The sequence below is a fragment of the Eubalaena glacialis genome, chromosome 14, assembly GCF_028564815.1.
Source record: "Eubalaena glacialis isolate mEubGla1 chromosome 14, mEubGla1.1.hap2.+ XY, whole genome shotgun sequence".
Taxonomy (NCBI): domain Eukaryota; kingdom Metazoa; phylum Chordata; class Mammalia; order Artiodactyla; family Balaenidae; genus Eubalaena; species Eubalaena glacialis.
Genome location: NC_083729.1, coordinates 26,647,842 through 26,669,254, shown reverse-complemented (window position 1 = coordinate 26,669,254; position 21,413 = coordinate 26,647,842). Strand labels below are relative to the sequence as shown.

The 21,413-nt window shown below is 38.4% G+C and overlaps 1 protein-coding gene across 3 annotated transcripts in view; it reads right to left on the bottom strand.

Annotated features, from left to right (window-relative positions):
• Window positions 1–21,413, bottom strand: part of TTC27 (tetratricopeptide repeat domain 27) — a 188,516-nt gene that overhangs the window by 42,847 nt on the left and 124,256 nt on the right. For all 3 annotated transcript variants that reach the window (XM_061211184.1, XM_061211185.1, XM_061211186.1), the window contains one exon: window positions 13,000–13,227. In XM_061211184.1, coding sequence (XP_061067167.1) covers window positions 13,000–13,227 — 228 coding nt within the window. The remainder of the gene's footprint in view (window positions 1–12,999; window positions 13,228–21,413) is intronic.

Below are 21,413 nucleotides of genomic sequence, written 5' to 3'. Positions count from 1 at the left end.
GGGTGAAATATTATTCAGCCATGAAAAAGAAGGAAATCTTGCCCTTGGCAACAACATGGATGAACGTTGAGGGCATTGTGCTAAGAGAAATAAGTTAGACAGAGAAAGACAAATACCATATGCTCTCACTTGTATATGGAATCTAAAAAAGCCAAACTCATAGAAATAGTAGAATGGTGGTTGCCAGGAGTTGGGGGTGGGGGAAAGTGGGGAGACGTTGGTCAAAGCATACAAACTTCCAGTTATAAGATAAATAAGTTCTGGGGATCTAACATACAGCATGGTGACTATAGTTAACAATACTGTATTATACACTTGAAAATTGCTAAAAGAGTAGATCTTAAATGTTATCATCACACACACACAAAGGTGACAGAGGTGAGGTGATAGAGGTGTTAACTAATGCTACTGTGGTAATCATTTCACAATATATACATGTATCAAATCTTATCACATTGTATACCTTACACAATATGTCAATTATATCTCAATAAAGCCGGGAAAAAATTTTTTTAATGTACTGAGATAACTAGGAAGCTCAGAGCAACTGCTGCTAAACAGAGGATATTCTGAATTCTAGTTTTGTTAATACTGAAGCTTATAAATATTTTTCTTGGGTCCTATCTTTTGGCCTCCATTTAGAGTACCTTTCTTCAACAAATATTTTTAACAGGACAAAATTCATCAAATAATTCATCAAATTTATGATTCCTTGTAAGTTTCATCAAACTTACAAATTTATAAATTATAGGCCTTCTCAATTACATTCTATTCTAGAATAGAATATAAATTTATTCAGTTAAAATCAAAAGCTCAGTCAAAAGTTTTTGGCAAATTATTATTGATATCTTAACTACAATGGTACTTGGTTATTTTTTTAAGTCCTTATTTTTGTAGAGATACATACTAAAACATTTAAAAATGAAATGATATATTGGGTTTGTTTCAAAATAATATGGGATGGAGTGGGGAAATATAGATGAAACAGGACCAGTCATGAGTTAGTAATTGTTGAAGCTGGTTCATAGGCACATGGGAGGGGACTCTTTATTCTGGTCTCTGCTAGTATATATTTTGTATAATTGAAAATTTCATAACAAAAGGTTACAAAGAAAAGATTCCTCCTAGGTAGATGTTACAGACTGAACTGTATCCCTCTCAAAATTCATATGTTGAAGCTCAACCCCCAGTGTGACTGTATTTGGAGATAGGGCCTTTAAGGAGATAATTAAGGTTAAATGAGGTCATAATCGTGAGGCCCTAATCCAACAGGACTGGTATCCTCTGAAGAAGAAGAAAAGACACTGGGGCTCTCTCTACACATGCACAGAGAAAAGGCCATGTAAGGAGACAGTGAAAAGGTAGCCGTCTAAAAGCAAGGAAAAGACCTCACCAGAAACCAACCCTGAAGGCAACTTGATCTTGGACTTCTAGCTTCCAGAACTGTGAAAAAATTAATTTCCACAGTGGTTTAAACCACCCAGTCTGTAGTATTAGTCAGCCCTTAGCAGACTAACACAGTCGGGATATTCAAAAGTACAATCATACATTATTAAATTAAATCCTGTACACGATTTAAACTCTCATTGTTCCTCTTCAAGATAAATTTCAATGTCTTCCTGTTTGAAAGTTTGCTTTCAATAATTACAATTTGGTAAAAGTTGTAGAAGTTGAAATTTTTTTGAACTCCGTTAATTGAATACATAAAAGATTTCCAATTGATTTTGAACACAATGCAGCCAAAACGCAAGACTCCTTAAAAAAAAAAAAGTTCCTATCATTATAGGACACTTAAATTGATTTATAAAAAAATTCTTCAAAAAACTCAAACATTTTTATAGTGCATTAGGTGATGGGCAGCAACAAGAGAAAGTATATACTGCCACACTAATTTTATTTTAATTCAACATCAGACATCACATCAGACATCACAAGAATTTTGTAATTCAATTACCCAAACAGTGTATATTAAAGTATGTGTAAAAGACGACCGCTAGTTTTTATTTCCATTGGTAGAAGCTTGTTTGGACCATATTATGTCCACCACTACAACCCATTCCAAGTACATTTCTGCTCCACTGGTTTTCTTAATTCAAAAAGAGAATTACTTTTACCATGTTGTCATGCTCCACAAAAATTTGTATCCTTATTATCACCACTAAAAGAAATACTTTTATCTTTGATGTTTAACAATAGCATTCAGAATAATGTCAGATGTTTCAACTTTGATAGAGTGAATTTCCAAAAATTTTATTTTGAATCCAATAATTAGGTGAAAAAAATTAAAACCACTATAAGAACCAAATTAATGAGTTTTCTATTTGAAGCATCTGATGTCACTGATATAAAACTGGCAGATTCAACTGTTAATGAACTACTGCTAAGAGCTAGCACATTAACGGCTAGGATCTCACTTTTCACACACGCACGAAAAAATTTGGTATCAACTAATTTTCTAAACTAATTTTGTGCATTTTCATTTGCTCTACATAAAAGTCCAGTCTCACAGAATGACATGAAAATACACCTCCTACAGCTGCATATTAAATCGTCATCTTTGGACATGCTTCCTATTAAAACAACAACAACAACAACTAACTTTTGACATAAACACTAATGTTTCTTCAGAAGACTTGGGTCTTCTGGTTTTCATGTGATTAATGATATGATTACGGCCCCTGAGGTGGAATTTAATTATATCAACTAAATCTTGGACAAGTTATATTAATACATTTATTTACTCTCTTGACAAGTGAAAATTAAGTTCTTAATTATTCCCTGAAAACACATTTTAAAAATTTGTTTGCTTTTTGGAGATGATTGCTGCCAAAAGGGTTTACTATAAACTATATAAAAAGTTACCAAGCAATATAATATAGAAATAGTGGTACATTTAGACCATACAGTAAGTGACCAAACCCTTGCAGCAAGGGAATTCAGCCTATTCTCCATGTGCTTTTATTTCTGGCAGGACTGCTTTGCCTCTACTCCCCATACATCTATCTAGCCTACAATTCCCCATATTTCCCACTAATTCTGCCAACTGGTAACCAGGCAACATCATGCATCTCACAGGCTGCAGCTTGGCACAACTGTCTGATATATACCAAGGGGCTTACAGAGACATTGGCTCAAACATTTCTCCTACCACCACCCAAAACCTGAAGGAGTTGGCTGTCCTCAGCCACTCAGAGCAAACACAGTTAATGGTATCAGCAAGCATCCTACACACTGTCCTCTAAAGGGCAATGTTAGTTAAGTTGCATCTGGAAGCGTTGGGGAAAAAAGACACAGGCTCCTACTGGCCACCTTTCAGATTTTATAGCACATCGTAAAGTGGGAGCTCCATCCACCTCATGCATTAAACACAACACTAGATGAGGCTATGGCCGAAGACAGAAGTACAAAATGAATGTCTATGAAAACCCATTCTAACTTCTTTTAATGTAACTATCAATAATAGCACTTCATTTAAAAAGTAAAAATCTGGGGACTTCCCTGGTGGTCCAGTGGTTAAGACTCTGAGCTTCTAATGCAGGGGGCGCGGGTTCAATTCCTGGTCAGGGAAATAAGATCCCACATGCCGTGCAGTGTGGCCAAAAAATTTAGAAAAAAAAAAAGTAAAAATCTGGGACATACAATAAACTGGATGTGTTATCAGGATATTAGGCACAAACTAGGACAGCCACTTAGTAAACTCGCAAATCTTCACCTTTCTTCATGCTTTTCTCCTACCTGTGAAGCCAGTTCCCCTCCTGCACATCTACTCACTTTGCATCAATCAGTGAACATCTAAGCTAACTTCTGTCCCATCTCTGGCTCCATCAGTCCACAGCGACTCCTCACCACCTCTCAACTCCTATAGCCCTTCTGCCTATACATGTATCTTTGCATATATATACTGCCAGTAATATCATATAACCTTACAAAGATGACCAGTTAATTGAGGAGGAAAGTCAAGGAAAATTTTAAATTTTTAAGGGGGGTAAGGGGGAAAACTGACAAAATAAAAGGAATAAAGTATCTGTGCTGAGGGAGGGGTAAAAAATGATAGGAAGTGACATGTTCCTTTTTCAGGGCTACACATACTAGCTTGATATCTGAGCAATTTCTTTGTTTTTATTTTTTGCATAAAAGTAGGGGACAATGAGAATAACTACTTAAGAGTAGACCTAAGGATTTATGTTTTAATTCTGGTCCTGAGTCTACAAAATCCTGCTTGGGAGGTTTGGTGACCACTTCCCCAACTTCAGCTTTTTTTTTTTTTTAACCTCTTTATTGGAGTATCATTGCTTTACAATGGTGTGTCAGCTTCTGCTTTACAACAAAGTGAATCAGCTATACGTACACATATATCCCCATATCCCCTCCCTCTTGCGTCTTCCTCCCTCCCACCCTCCCTATCCCACCCCTCTAGGTGGTCACAAAGCACCGAGCTGACATCCCTGTGCAATGCAGCTGCTTCCCACTAGCTATCCGTTTTACATTTGGTAGTGTATATATATCCATGCCACTCTCACACTTTGTCCCAGCTTACCCTTCTCCCTCCCTCCCTGTGTCCTCAAGTCCATTCTCTAGTAGGTCTGCGTCTTTATTCCTGTCCTGCCCCTAGATTCTTCATGACCTTTTTTTTTTTTTTTTAGATTCCATATATATGTGTTAGCATATGGTATTTGTTTTTCTCTTTCTGACTTACTTCACTCTGTATGACAGACTCTAGGTCCATCCACCTCACTTCAAATAACTCAAATTCATTTCTTTTTATGGCTGAGGAATATTCCATTGTATATATATGCCACATCTTCTTTATCCATTCATCTGTTGATGGACACTTAGGTTGCTTCCATGTCCTGGCTATTGTAAATAGAGCTGCAGTGAACATTGCGGTACATGACTCTTTTTGAATTATGGTTTTCTCAGGGTATATGCCCAGTAGTGGGATTGCTGGGTTGTATGGTAGTTCTATTTTTAGTTTTTTAAGGAACCTCCATACTGTTCTCCATAGTGGCTGTATCAATTTACATTCCCACCAACAGTGCAAGAGGGTTCCCTTTTCTCCACACCCTCTCCAGCATTTATTGTTTGTAGATTTTTTGATGATGGCCATTCTGACCAGTGTGAGATGATATCTCATTGTAGTTTTGATTTGCATTTCTCTAATGATTAATGAAGTTGAGCATTCTTTCATGTGTTTGTTGGCAATCTGTATATCTTCTTTGGAAAAATGTCTATTTAGGTCTTCTGCCCATTTTTGGATTGGGTTGTTTGTTTTTTTTGATATTGAGCTGCATGAGCTGCTTGTAAATTTTGGAGATTAATCCTTTGTGAGTTGCTTCATTTGCAAATATTTTCTCCCATTCTGAGGGTTGTCTTTTCATCTTGTTTATGGTTTCCTTTGCTGTGCAAAAGCTTTTAAGTTTCATTAGGTCCCATTTGTTTATTTGTGTTTTTATTTCCATTTCTCTAGGAGCTGGGTCATAAAGGATCTTGCTCTGATTTATGTTATAGAGTGTTCTGCCTGTGTTTTCCTCTAAGAGTTTGATAGTGTCTGGCCTTACATTTAGGTCTTTCATCCATTTTGAGTTTATTTTTGTGTATGGTGTTAGGGAGTGTTCTAATTTCATTCTTTTACATGTAGCTGTCCAGTTTTCCCAGCACCACTTATTGAGGAGGCTGTCTTTTCTCCATTGTATATTCTTGCCTCCTTTATCAAAAACAAGGTGACCATATGTGTGTGGGTTTAACTCTGGGTTTTCTATCCTGTTCCATTGATCTATACTTCTGTTTTTGTGCCAGTACCATACTGTCTTGATTACTGTAGCTTTGTAGTATGGTCTGAAGTCCGGGAGCCCGATTCCTCCAGCTCCGTTTTTCTTTCTCAAGATTGCTTTGGCTATTCGGGGTCTTTTGTGTTTCCATATAAATTGTGAAATTTTTTGTTCTAGTTCTGTGAAAAAAGCCAGTGGTAGTTTGATAGGGATTGCATTGAATCTGTAGATTGCTTTGGGTAGTATACTCATTTTCACAATGTTGATTCTTCCAATCCAAGAACATGGTATATCTCTCCATCTATTTGTATCATCTTTATTTCTTTCATCAGTGTCTTATAGTTTTCTGCATACAGGTCTTTTGTCTCCTTAGGCAGGTTTATTCCTAGGTATTTTATTATTTTTGTTGCAATGGTAAATGGGAGTGTTTCCTTAATTTCTCTTTCAGATTTTTCATCATTAGTGTATAGGAATGCAAGAGACTTCTGTGCATTAATTTTGTATCCTGCTACTTTACCAAATTCATTGATTAGTGCTAGTAGTTTTCTGGTAGCATCCTTAGGATTCTCTATGTGTAGTATCATGTCATCGGCAAACAGTGACAGCTTTACTTCTTCTTTTCCGATTTGGATGCCTTTTATTTCTTCTTCTTCTCTAATTGCTGTGGCTAAAACTTCCAACACTATGTTGAATAATAGTGGTGAGACTGGGCAACCTTGTCTTGTTCCTGATCTTAGTAGAAATGGTTTCAGTTTTTCACCATTGAGAACGATGTTGGCTGTGGGTTTGTCATATATGGCCTTTATTATATTAAGGTAATATGCCTACTTTCTGGAGGGTTTTTTTAATCATAAATGGGTGTTGAATTTTGTCAAAAGCGTTTTCTGCATCTATTGAGATGATCATATAGTTTTTATTCTTCAATTTGTTAATATGGTGTATCACATTGATTGATTTGCGTATATTGAAGAATCCTTGCATTCCTGGGATAAACCCCACTTGATCATGGTGTATGATCCTTTTAATGTGCTGTTGGATTCTGTTTGCTAGTGTTTTGTTGAGGATTTTTGCGTCTATATTCATCAGTGATATTGGCCTGCAGTTTTCGTTCTTTGTGACATCTTCGTCTGGTTTTGGTATCAGGGTGATGGTGGCCTCATAGAATGAGTTTGGGAGTGTTCCTCCCTCTGCTATATTTTGGAAGAGTTTGAGAAGGATAGGTGTTAGCTCTTCTCTAAATGTTTGATAGAATTCGCCTGTGAAGCCATCTGGTCCTGGGCTTTTGTGTGTTGGAAGATTTTTAATCACAGTCTCAATTTCAGTGCTTGTGATTGGTCTGTTTGTGTTTTTATTTCTTCCTGGTTCAGTCTCAGAAGGTTGTGCTTTTCTAAGAATTTGTCCATTTCTTCCAGGTTGTCCATTTTATTGGCATATAGTTGCTTGTCGTAATCTCTCATGATCCTTTGTATTTCTGCACTGTCAGTTGTTACTTCTCTGTTTTCATTTCTAATTCTGTTCACTTGTGTCTTCTCCCTTTTCTTGTTTCTTGTTTCTTGTTTCTTGAGGTAGGCTTGCATTGCTATAAACTTCCCTCTCGGAACTGCTTTTGCTGCATCCCATAGGTTTTGGGTCGTTATGTTTTCATTGTCATTTGTTTCTAGGTGTTTTTTGATTTCCTCTTTGATTTCTTCGGTGATCTCTTGGTTATTTAGTAGTGTATTGTTTAGCTTCCACGTGTTTGTGTGTTTTACAGATTTTTTTCCTGTAATTGATATCTAGTCTCATAGTGTTGTCGTCGGAAAAGATTCTTGATACGATTTCAATTTTCTTAAGTTTACCAAGGCTTGATTTGTGACCCAAGATATGATCTATCCTGGAGAATGTTCTATGAGCACTTGAGAAGAAAGTGTATTCTGTTGTTTTCGGATGGAATGTCCTATAAATATCAATGAAGTCCATCTTGTTTAATGTATCACTTAAAGCTTGTGTTTCCTTATTTATGTTCATTTTGGATGATCTGTCCATTGGTGAAAATGGGGTGTTAAAGTCCCCTACTATAACTGTGTTACTGTTGATTTCCCCTTTTATGGCTGTTAGCATTTGCTTATGTACTGAGGTGCTCCTATGTTGGGTGCATCAATATTTACAATTGTTATATCTTCTTCTTGGATTGATCCCTTGATCATTATGTAGTGTCCTTCTTTGTCTCTTGTAATAGTCTTTGTTTTAAAGTCTGTTTTGTCTGATATGAGAATTGCTACTCCAGCTTTCTTTTGATTTCCATTTGCAAGGAATATCTTTTTCCATCCCCTCACTTTCAGTCTGTATGTGTCCCTAGGTCTGAATTGGGTCTCTTGTAGACAGCATATATACTGGTCTTGTTGTTGTATCCATTCAGCCAGTCTATGTCTTTTGGTTGGAGCATTTAATCCTTTTACATTTAAGGTAATTATCGATATGTATGTTCCTATTACCACCCGCTTCAGCTTCTAACAGCCCACAATCCCCATAAGTCTACGATTGATTTTGAATTTTAGTAGTTTCAAAAGTTACTTGGGAAAATGAAACAGGTACGGGTAAACGAATGGTAGCTAGCAATCTCAACACAAATGAAAACAGTACCCATGTCTTCTGGTTCTCTAACAAATGCACCATAGACAAATGCATTTGGAATTGTAGACCATCCCTGATATAAAACCAAACATTCCTATTTTTATAACAATTTGATTTCAGGAAGCCATTACAATGTACAAAAGCCATTCAAATATCTCTCTCATTTGCCTGAGTTTTGTTATTAAACCTAATTGTTTGGATATGTCAGAAAAGCAGGGCTAGAATTTTTTTAATTCTATTTTTCTATTTTCCTTTCATTCCAGGACTTAGAGGAGACAATAGCATGTAGGAGCTCTCCTTCTTCAGAGACAATTCAAACTTGCATCAAGAGTTATAGTAAGTCTACAGCGTTCAAGTTTGCATCTTGTAGTAGTTCTGTACAACTGTAGCATCATACGCCTGCATATTTTGGCATGGCTTACAGCCTGCCTGAATTCGATCCATATGACAAACTGCAAAATATCCTCACATAATATCTGTTTGCTCTGTGACGCTGCTTGGAGCAACTGTCATTTCTTTGTCTTGCTAAGTAATTAATTTGAAATCATATAATGAGACCATTGGGCCCTGTCAAGTCCTCCCTTGTGAATTCCCTCACTCCACCCCTTCTTTCCTATTGCCCCTCCCCCACAGACAACTGTCCTGCTAGACCACTGCTACAGTTCCTAAGCCTGCCTACATCTAGTGTCTCCCACGGCCACAGAGTTGCCAAAACAATATTCTTAAATCACCTCCATGCACACCACATTCCTTCAATTCAACAAAGCCAAACACAAATCAACCCTTTAATAGCTCCCTACCTGCCAAATAAAAAAACCAAAGGCCTCACCTTCAAGACCTTCCATAATCTGGCTCCAGTGTAGCTTTCCCACTGGGACTGCCCTATTCCCTTTCACTCTAAAAAACTAGCCTATTCACTAACACTCTGTACACACACACACACACACACACACACACACACACACGCACCCCCCCTTCTCTTTGTGTTTCCAGGGCTGGGCTCATACTGTTCACCTGCCTGGAATGCCCTCACCACTGCCTTTCCATTGGCCTATTCAAGTATTATGTGTCCTTCAAAGCCCAATTCACCATCCTCTCTTCATTGTCTACGAAAGGCAGAAATAGTCTCTTTGGCCTCTATAAAACTAGTGTCTTATAAATTACTCTCTGGGTTTTTCTTTGAGGCCTCATACTGTTGGCTAGCTTTGTCTATGTCCATTTCACTAGATTGTAGCAGAGGGTACAAACCCGGCCATCTGGCGATCTGCTGCTACTGCTTCCTCCTCTGGTTCAGTGCCATGTGTACAGCAGACAATTAATATGTATTTGACTGAATAACTGGTTGAAGATATTATTTGTTCACTCATTCAACAATTATTTATTAAAGACCCAATATGTGCTAGGCACTGTTACAAGCACTAGGAAAATGTAAATGAACCATACAGATAAAAATTTCTACCTTCATAGAACTTACATTGTAGTGAAGGAGAAAAAGATTTTTTTAAAAAAGTAAGCTATATATAATATTAGAAGGTGCTAAGTACTATGGAGAAAAATAAAGTAGGAAGGAAAATAAGGAATGTAAGGTAAGGGTGGAAAGTGGGGGTGTGATTTTAAATAGAATGATTATGGAAGGCCTCTCTGAGAAAGTGACATTTGATCCCAGAAGTGAATGAGGTAATGGAGCAAGGTATGCAGATATCTATCCAGAAGAAGAACATTCCAGGCAAAGGAACAACAAGTGATGAAACCCAGAGGCAGAAATGTGCCCAGAATGTTCAGGGAAGAACAAAGAGGCTAATGTGGGGTGAGTGAGGGGGAGAATGGGAGGAGGAAGGTAAAGAGGCAACAGGGGCTAGGCTTGGAAAAGCCTTGAGAGCCAGTCAGAGACCTGGCTATTATCACAGGTGATGGAGCAGAGGAATGACACACATGACTTGCATTTGAAAGGATCAACTTGGATGTTCATTGAGTATAGGCAGATTGTAACAAGACAGAGGCAGGAAGACCAATAAGGAGGTAATATATTAACTAGGTGAGAGGTGATGGGTATTTGACCAGAATGGTGGCAGGTAGCAAGCAGTTGTCCAATTCTGGATATATTTCAAAGGCAGATCTCCTAGGATTTGCTGATAGATTAGATGTGGGATATGAGGGAAATAGAAATCAAGGATAACTCCAAGACCAAACAGGCTGCCACTTATAGGGATGGGGATAATCCTGGGGGCAAAAGCTTTTAGGAGGGGGAGAACAGTATTTCGGATATTAGAAATGTTAAGTCAGAGTAACGAATGGGGAGACTGAGAAAGCAGTGAGATACAGAAGTCTACAGTTAAGGGGAGAAGACAGGACTGAAAATAAACTTTTGGGAGTTGTCAGCATACAGATGGTATTTAAGCTATGGGACTAGATTAAATCAAGGGAGTGAGTGTAGACAGAGATATACAGCCCAACAACTAAGCCCTAGGAACCAGCAAAGAAGACTGAGAAGGAGTAGCCAGTGAGGCAGGAGGACAATGTTAAGGCTGGACGTTAAGAAGAGACTGTGTGCTTGAGACAACAATTCACGTGCGTGATTTAACTTAGACAATGGAGACTAAGGGAGGGAATTTATTTTCCCCACTCCTTATGGCAGCTGTGGTTGGGTAAACTTTAAACAGATAAGCAAGGATATGATACAGTTTTCCATAAAAGTAAAATTTTAGTAACACAGTACTGAGTTCTATTTTCTACCAAAAAAAAAGTGTCCAGTGATAATCAAGTTAGTGCAGGGTTTCTCAACCTTGGCACTACTGACATTTTAGCCGGGATAATTCTTTATTGTGGAGGGCTGTGCTGAGCATTATGGGATGTTTGGCAGCATCCTTGGTCTCTACCCACTAGATGTCAGTAGTGCACCCCTTCACCTCCCCACCATTGCCAAAGGACCCGGAGACAAAATCGTCCCCAGTTGAGAACTCTGAGATAGAGCAAGCTGTCAACAAAAACCAACTCTATGTTAAGCATTCTTGCTGTGAAATGCAACTGTCAGTTTCTGCTGATATTCTGTACTCTCACCTCTCCTACTCTCTTCTCCAGGCTTCTTACCAGCCCACAGATGAGAAAGATTCTCATTGTATTCACTACCCAGAGTGAGGAAAGTAAGCAATTAGCTCAACCTGTCATAAAAAAAAAAAATGTGTTCTGATTTTTTTTCAGTGTAAAAGATATGTCCCAAGTCTACCCAGTTCAAAAGCGACCATTTCTGCACACTCTCATTCATTGCAGCACTACTTACAACAGGCAAGAGGTAGGAGCAACCCAGTGTCCATCGACAGATGAATGGATAAAATAACTGGTATGTACATACAGTGAAATATCATTCAGTCTTAAAAGAAAGAAAATTCTGACACATGATACAACATGGATGAACCTTGAGGGTGTTATGCTAAGTGAAATACACCAGTCACAAAAGGACAAATCCTGTATGATCCCACTCATATGAGGTACTTAGAGTTGCCAAATTCATAGAGACAGAAAGTAGAGTCGTTTTTAGGGAGTAGAGTCGTGGGGGGAGGACCGGGAGCTACTGTTTACTAGGTGTAGAGTTTCAGTTCTGCAGGATGAAAAGAGTTGTAGGGATGGGTGGTGGCAATGGCTACACAACAAAGTGAATGTACTTCACACTACTGAACGGTACACTTAGAAATGGTTAACATGGTAAATTTTATGTTACAGGCTTTTTATCACAATTAAAAAAAGAACAGACTGCTGGCTCTGGAGTGAGACTGTCTGGGTTCAAATACTGGCAAAGTGCCCAAAGAGGTACCTGGCTCATAGTAAGTACTCAGTAAATATTAGTGGCTGATATTAAATTAGTATTATAACTAAAATTATACCAAGTCAGTGTGCATGTTTGTCAGGAGCATGGATGACAGGTATGTGTGACTTTGGTGATTGGGAAAGCAGTCATAAAGACAGTTTGGTTAAAAAAATAACCATTTCTAGGACTAAAACCATTTAACTAACTGAGTATCATTAAGTACAAAATAGGTTGATCTCTTTCCCCTCAAAATTAGGTCCTCTCCTGTGGATTTATCTTGCACTTACTTAATTTTAAAGATCCAGGTTCCTTTTGCATTATTTTTTCAAATCTTAAAAAATTTTTTAAACATTTAAAAATGCTTCTGTGCATGTAAATACAGACATTTTTTTCCTAAAATGATCAACTACCCATTCTATATGTTACCCTTTTTATATAAAGGTTTTTCTTTCATTATTGACATCAACAATTACTTGCAGAGTCCTTCACTGCCTGTAATTTTGACTCTCATTCACTTCCTTCCTAGTATATCTACTCAAAATGGAGCCTAACTTTAATAGCTGTGTTTGTCTTAAGGACAGTTAACAAAGAGAAATAACAAAATGAAACAGAAAAGTGAATAACAGAAGCACAAAAGAAAGCGAGTAAGAGAAAAGCAACCTGTCCACTCTTAGTGACAAGCAAGAAGTATTCTAAAGACTAGGTTCTTAGCTCACAGATGAGCTCCCCAGTCTTCATGAAAGAAAATGTGTATTCATTCAGTAAGTCAAAATCAAAGAAAGGCAAGAGCAGATGAGGCTTTATGAAGTGTCCAACCTGCATGGGATTAATCTTCACCGAGCGTTCGAAGCACTCCACGCATTCTTTAAACTCTTTGCTTCGCAGATGGAGGAGGCCTTTGGAGCGCTGGGCGCGAGCACTGCGGTACTGAGACAACTCCCAGGCCTGGTCGTAGTAAGAGTGCTCTCGAAGGACATCTCCAAGCAAGCAGTATAGACTTGGTGTTTCTTTTTTCTCCAGCTCTTGCCTGAGGATTTCTTCTGCCTAGAAATAACAACAGAAATAACTAAATTGCTGAATAGTGACAAATGCCTATTTTTTAGCACATATACAATCTTTTATGTCATGTGATCCAAAATTTTATTTTCAAAGTTTGAGATGACCTGCTTATTTCATGCATCTAGGACACAGGCTGAAAAAGAGAGGAACAGTAGAAGATAAATATAGTACAAGTAACAGAGGAACAAGAAGTAAGAGGTGAACACGCTTCGCTGGCCTCTGGAATCCTCAAGGAAAGGCACCGAGGAGAGGCTGACTTCATGATATTGGGGGGGATTCATTTAGCTCCCCTTTTCCCTGCTCCCTGTTCCAGTTGTCACCACTGTGACCGTTTGTTAGAGCAGAGCCTTCAATTCACCTCCACCCAACAGCAATGAAAAGTACGTTTTCCCTTTTTAAAAATGGTATGCTTCAGGAGCCTGGGATCGCTGAAAAATTTATAAAAGAAGGGAGAGGGTACAATTTAATAGGCACTGCTAAACACCTACCTCTTAACCGAACTACATCACACCTCACAGATAAAACCTGCCGGAATTCCCTGCTGGTCCAGTAGTTAGGACTCCATGCTTCCACTGCAGAGGGCACGGTTCGATCCCCAGTTGGGGAACTAGGACCCTGCATGCCGTGCAGCGTGGCCAAAAAACAAAAAAACAAAACAAAAAACCCCTTGCCAACATGAGATCTATCTGCTTCCAGACAGCCCATTCACTATAGAAATCAAAGACCATCCTCAGTACACGGCTTGGGTATTATTCTCATGTGTCCACAATTCGGATTCACCTTGTCACCCAAGCTAACTCTGTACTTGTGACATATACTACCCCACTTCCCCCACCCATGTCCGTTACCCACCCCCACCCCCATTTCTGATTAATTTCAACAGAGGGCAAGAAGCATGGTAGCAGCTCTACTTTCCATCCTCACACACAAATACTTCCACATAAACAGCAGTGGGGTCACCAAATATGCCAAGACAGCCTTGGCCAAAGTGGATGTAGATATCCAGGAAGCTGTCCTTTGGTAGCTAAAATGGTAGTTTAGACCCCCTAACTTGCGTGGCTGGCAATCTTAAAGTCTATATATCTTTTCTTTAGGTTCAACATATCTATAATTTAAGTCTTAAGCAGTCTAATTTATGTGAAATCTTTTAAAAGACGGCTGTGCTTCTAAAAGTGTCTTTGGATGCCACCTCTTTTGCATTTCTGATACAATATGGGTTATGTAGGTGTTTTAGGCTAGTCTGAAAATGAAACCAGAATTTATAAAACAGGTTCTAAGAGAAAACAATTCCAAGTCCTAAACGGCCAAAATAAACATGAAGTTTTCAAATATAATCCATGTAATTCCTTTATTCACAGATAATACAGCAGTTATTAATTTATCTAACTATAATTCTGTATTCGATATATTGATTTTTCAGTAGGTACATTTCAATATACTTTGTATTCAATATATTTATTTTTATGTATATACATGTATGTATTCAACCAAATTGTATATAACAGATTGTAGCCACAGCAGGATTTTTGCTGAAATGACCTCACAGTGTAGTTGAGGCATGTCTCTTGACAGCATGGCATTGAAATTTGATACCCACACTCTCCCACTTCTGCTTTAAACTGTTAGAGTGGATTCCGTGGTCTGCAATTAAACAATGACCATTACAGTAACTGGGTACAGAAGTGACTGCTGTCAATACACTCCTGCAAAAAGTGAAACTTTAGTTTTTAAAGGAACCTCCATACTGTTCTCCATGGTGGCTGTATCAATTTACAATCCCACCAACAGTGCAAGAGGGTTCCCTTTTCTCCACACCCTCTCCAGCATTTATTGTTTGTAGATTTTTTGATGATGGCCATTCTGACCAGTGTGAGATGATATCTCATTGTAGTTTTGATTTGCATTTCTCTAATGATTAGTGATGTTGAGCATCTTTTCATGTGCTTCTTGGCCATCTGTATGTCTTCTTTGGAGAAATGTGTATTTAGGTCTTCTGCCCATTTTTGGATTGGGTTGTTTGTTTTTTTGATATTGATACCATATGACCCAGCAATCCCACTACTGGACATATACCCTGAGAAAACCATAATTCAAAAAGAGTCATGTACCGAAATGTTCACTGCAGCTCTACTTACAATAGCCAGGACATGGAAGCAACCTAAGTGTCCATCAACAAATGAATGGATAAAGAAGATGTGGCACATATATACAATGGAATATTACTCAGCCATAAAAAGAAACGAAATTGAGTTATTTGAAGTGAGGTGGATGGACCTAGAGTCTGTCATACAGAGTGAAGTAAGTCAGAAAGAGAAAAACAAATACCGTATGCTAACACATATATATGGAATCTAAAAAAAAAAAAAAAAAAAAAAAAATGGTCATGAAGAACCTAGGGGCAGGACAGGAATAAAGATGCAGACCTACTAGAGAATGGACTTGAGGATACAGGGAGGGGGAAGGGTAAGCTGGGACAAAGTGAGAGAGTGGCATGGACATATATACACTACCAAACGTAAATTAGATAGGTAGTGGGAAGCAGCCGCATAGCACAGGGACATCAGCTCGGTGCTTTGTGATGACCTAGAGGGGTGGGATAAGGAGGGTGGGAGGGAGGGAGACGCAAGAGGGAAGAGATATGGGGACATATGTATATGTATAACTGATTCACCTTGTTATAAAGCAGAAACTAACACACCATTGTAAAGCAATTATACTCCAATAAAGATGTTTAAAAAAAAAAAGTGAAACTTTGTGATTGGTTATCTGATCTGGTTGGAGTTGAAGACAATGAGGATCCAGTGATCAGGACAGGGTTTAAGGTCAGTAGTCCATGACCTCCAGTGATGAAAGGATTACTTAAATTATCACCTGCGGTAACTTAGAATGAAGCACCGATCTAATGCAAGGCTTCTGCAGTTTGAGTGACAGGGCATTGTGAGAGAGCGCAAGACTGTGAGGTAGGTCAGCTGCTCCTAAGTTCACTGGACAGCTCAAAAAAAGAAAATGACACTCAGTGTTTTAAATCCTCAAGGCCAGAGAACCAGGGAATTTCTATAATTTCCTAAAAGAATTTGTTTTCCTTGTAGCTGCCAAGCTGGTACAGCCAAAAATCAGATGCAGGCATTGCTCTTGCAGGATTGCTGAATTACAATATAGGATAAATTCAGTTTCACTAGTTCTGTGTGAAAGTTAGGGCATTTGATTGGGTTAATCAAATATGCTTTACTCATTCATTTTATTTCCTCTATAGCCTCTTAGCTACACATCATTTTATTAAATTTTCATGATTGCTCTAGGGCTACTCATGTGCATCTTCAATTTATCTAAGTTCATTTAGAGTTAATACTGTATCACCTCACCTTTCTCATGTCACAAGTGGCGTTCCTAAATTTCTGTTCCACAGAAACAATGAGAGATAAATAAACGACTACTATTGTTTTAAGCCACTATGTTTTGATGTGGTTTGTTATATACCAGTAATAACTGCAACAGTTGTTTAAAGCGAGAGGGTTACTCTAGTGCCAGTTACTTCATCATGGCCAGGAGAAGAGGGCACTGATTATAAAAGAGCAAGACCCAAGAATTTAAATGGGGACATTTAGGATGATTCAGATAACAGAAAACCCCCAGATTCTATACAGTTTCCTAAGCCAGCAGAGGCAACCCTCCCCTATCTGATAAGACTAGTGCTACCTTGCTTAAGGACAGTGTAACAACTACACCTCAAGGAGTTACCTTGCAAGAGAGTGCCAATTCTCTCCTATTACCTAACCCCTCCCACCCCTCATTGCCTCCAGACATGTAAATGGGTTTATACACAAAAAGAACTGCAAGATTTTCTTACTTTCTAGAGAGAAAATCTTGGGACCATGTGGAAAAAGATTCTAAGGGAGCTAGACCATAGACAAAGAGGATCATAATTTTAAATCAGCTTAATGTAGATACTCATCAGAAAATTCTGATTCACGGTTCTAACTCAAGCAGCTGGGGATGGTTCCAAACTATTTGCTCAACTACTTGACTAAAACCTAGACTCAAACATGGCCAAAACTAAGGCTGAGATGCCAAAAATTCCTTGGTGTAATATGGAAGAAAGAATCCAACAACTTAGAAGAAAAGGCTGTTGTTAATTTATCATTTGCAACCTGTTACCCACCCTACCTGTGTCCCCCATTAAGGCCAAGGGGATACTCCTTTCACCTTGACTTTGAGAAATACATTGTACCTGGGAGTACCAGCATTTTGAAAAGTGCTATAGTAGATATCCTATGTAAGCTGGGGGTAAAGCCGAGAGGTCCTTCTGTTAAATGAGCTTCCTGATTTCAATGGGGATGATCAGAAGCCAAGGTAGTAGAGACTTGCTGATAGCACTTAACCCCTGGAAGCAAGATGAACATAGTTCTTTGTAACAGGCACAGCCAGACTGATAAGTAGAATGGTGTGACTAGCATGGATCATAGGTGATGGCCAACTGATCATAAAGATTTTTAACCAAATTAGATAAACAGCCAACTGAGTACAACTTGATCTACGTAAGACTTAAAAAAAAAAAATCTAGATTTGGAGACCAGATGTCTGACCTGAATCACCATGCTGAAACACTGTCTCTCACCCAATTCCTATCCCTGAGTCACTTCACAGACTCAGAGCCTCTTATAAGCAAACAAATAAATAAGCAAGCAACCCAATACTGGTGAGAAAGGACCCTGTGATAACATAACAAGTATATATCACAATTCTTCCCTAAATAAGTAATTATAACCATTTACCAGGTAACTGTATCCTGGGGAAAAAGAAATACCTCCTCTTTTCAGGGTTGATTAGCTCTTAGTTACTGCTAATCCCCGGGGACCCAGAATATCACCATGTTGAGTTAGTGGGTTTATGGGAGATACGAAGCCTACCACGGGATGGACTAAGTCCCGAACCCACCCAGTGGTTACTTCCCTAGTTGAATACAGAGGTGAATTACATACATCCAGCAACAAGCAGAGTCCACAGTGAGTGCTAATTCGGAATAAAGGGCCAAGCGAAAGCCTCTGAAGCTGCTTCTCCTCATTAAAAGAGAAAATCCAAAGCAACACCGCATATCTAAGTAAACCACAGACATGTGTGCCGCTATCAAAAACTTGAGAGACACTGCAAAGTGTGTGTGTTTGTATGTGTGTGCATGGGCCGTTTAACCTACCCATTTAAATTGAGAACACAGACAGGTCCTGGAAAACGTCATAGATTATTATAAACTTAATGTAATGGTGCTCTAATTATAGCTACTGTTCCAGACATGATCTCTTTACTGTAGCAAATAATCACAGCCCCTGACATATGCTAAGCAGGTACTGATACAGCAAATACACTTTTCTCTACCCAATAACCAGGCAACATCAAATGCAGTGGGCTTTAACTAGCACAGAGAGAAGTAGACTTTCCCTGTCTTTACTCAGAATTACATAGACTTATGGTATAATTCAGTCTGCAAGGACCTTGATTGTCTCACCATCCCATTAGACCTTACCAGTCTTGATGACATCATGCTAATAAAAGTCAAGAAACTAAAATAAAAAATTATATGCCAATGTCAACCAAAAACCAATTGGAAATTACATACTCTTGTCACTGTAACTTGTTATTAGGAAAATTTTCAGTTTATAAAAATTCATTTTATACGTTCCTTAGAAGGAACTCATCTGTTAAATAAAGCAAGATATGTAAAATAAATGTTTATGTGTTATTTTTGTTATTATTTCTAGTTATTTTTGTTCTTATATGCCCTAAGAATGCTTCAATACCTAAACCTCTTTTGAAGAAACTGTACGTTTCCCCCAAATCAGAAATTCTTCTTTACATATATAACACAATCTATAAAATACTCTGTGTCTGGGAATTCCCTGGCAGTCCAGTGGGTTTGATCCCTGGTCGGGAAACTAAGATCCAAAAAACTGGCCAAAAAAATAGTAATTAATTAATTAATTGTATTAAAAAATACAATACTCTGGGCCTATTAGTAGTTTGTCACTTTCCAAATAAGTAAACTCCCAAGTAAAAGGACTAAACCACTGCATAGTCATATGCACCAGATCATGCTATGTACTTGCTTAAGCTGGGAACTACGTTTCCTAAAATCCCTTTCCCTTCTGATTTCATGTTAGAGTTGGTCAGAAGGGAAACTTGCTAAGGATTTGAAAGGCAGAAGTAAAGCAACAAACATCCTTTACTCTTGGAAGGTTGTCATGGTTAAATATGACATCAAACAAGAGGCAGAGATGTCCTGCAGATCCCAGCTTGACCATGCTCTATGGGCCATCTTGTCTTTCCACTTGCTGGCCCTGCCAACCAACAGCAACCCCGGGCCCACCATAAGACACTTCACTTTGGACCCACAGAGCTTGTAGCTACAGAGATCCAACAGCTTTCCACAGACCTCTCCACAAGTTCCTTCTTCATCCTCCCATTTAAATGGCTGGAAGTACGTGGCTTCCCAGATTCCCCTGTAAGTTCTGACTGAGGCACTTGTGCCAATGCTTCAAGTGTATAGTTAAATGATTCTTTCCCTGATCCTCTTACTCCCTCTTTCACTCCTTCATTTTCCTTCCCACATTTGTGTAATATCTAATTCTTTTAGCGAACCTCTATTCCCCAAAATACTCAAAGTGGCTCTGCTTTCGTAAACAAAACCTGAATGATAAAATCTTTTTTTTTCATTTTTCCTTTTAAATGCCTTACGTGTCCTTCCATCTGACAGTATTTACAGATTAGTTTTTATTCAGCACATTATTAAATGCATTATCTCACTTAATCTCTGTAATAATTCTGAGAGGTAGATATTAATATGCCCATTTTTAAGACAAAGAAATACAAGTTTAGATTCCTTGATCAACTGGTAAGCCCAAAACCAAAAAATACTAAGTTGAGAAACAGGACCTTGATTTCAGGTTCAATACTTTTCCTATTTTCACATCAGCAAAAAGGGTGGTATAAGGACCTCTAAAATTTCCCTGCACCACAAAAGCAACAAAGAAAACTGGAAAAAGTGTTAGAATCAACTTTTTCAGAACTCTGGAAATTAATCAAAGATTTGAAATAACCCAGGGAGTGTTTATTCAAGAAAATGATAAAACTCTTGGTAAGAACAGCAAGCTTTGTGTCATTTTAACATATACCATTCCTATTCCCTCTTCTCCAGTTCTGCACTAGCCTTGAAAACCAACAGCATATCATGGGAAAATTATCAGCCAAGCAGCCACCAGAGGGAACAAAATGGGTTTGGAGCGCCTCTGAACTTTCATTCCCAGAAAATTGTCTGGTGCTTCCCTGGAAGAGCCCACTTGCAAAGCTGTCTTTATTTAACCTAACTCTGAACTTGTCCAGTGACGACCCTTTGTCAAAAACAATTAGAGACAATTGATTAATTCTGCAGCTGCCTGAGGTAGTAACAGCTGGGGCAAACAATAGGCTATACAAAACACTTAAAGGAAAATAAGGGAATGAGATATACATAAGGGCTTTGAAAAACTCCACCATATTGGTGGGAATCTAGAAGTCCATGCATGTGTAGGGCTGTGCACACGTTCAGGAAAGACCTGAGGAGGCCCTATGCTCTCACCTCAGGCTGACCCTGAGGCTTTGCACAAGCAGTTAGTGAATGCTAAGGCAGAGCTGTCAACTGCCTGGCTGAGTGTTGAAAGCACACCCCAACACACACACACCCAGAGCCCACCAGCAAAGACTGGGAGACTTCTTAATTTAGGCATTTAAGGAATTTTCTGTCCAATCATTAGCTGACCATTAAGCTAACCAATCTGAGACTACACAAAGAAACAAGAAAGTATGGCCCTTACATGGGAAAAAAAAGTAGAAACCATCCCTGAGGATGTCCATATGATGGACTTAAAAGACACTTAAAATCTGCTATTTTAAATAATGCCTAGTACAAAGACTAAGAAAGTAACTCAAAAAGAAAAAAAAGTAAAAGAAATGACAACGGAATTAAAATGGTATACTAGAAATAGAAAACATCCATTTAGCCAAAAAGAAGGCAGTAATGGGGAAATAAAAAAGACATACAACATATAGAAAACAACAAAATGACCAACATACATCCTACACTATCAGTAATTAAATTAAATGTAAAGGGATTAAATACTCCAATCAAAGGCAAGATTGGCAGA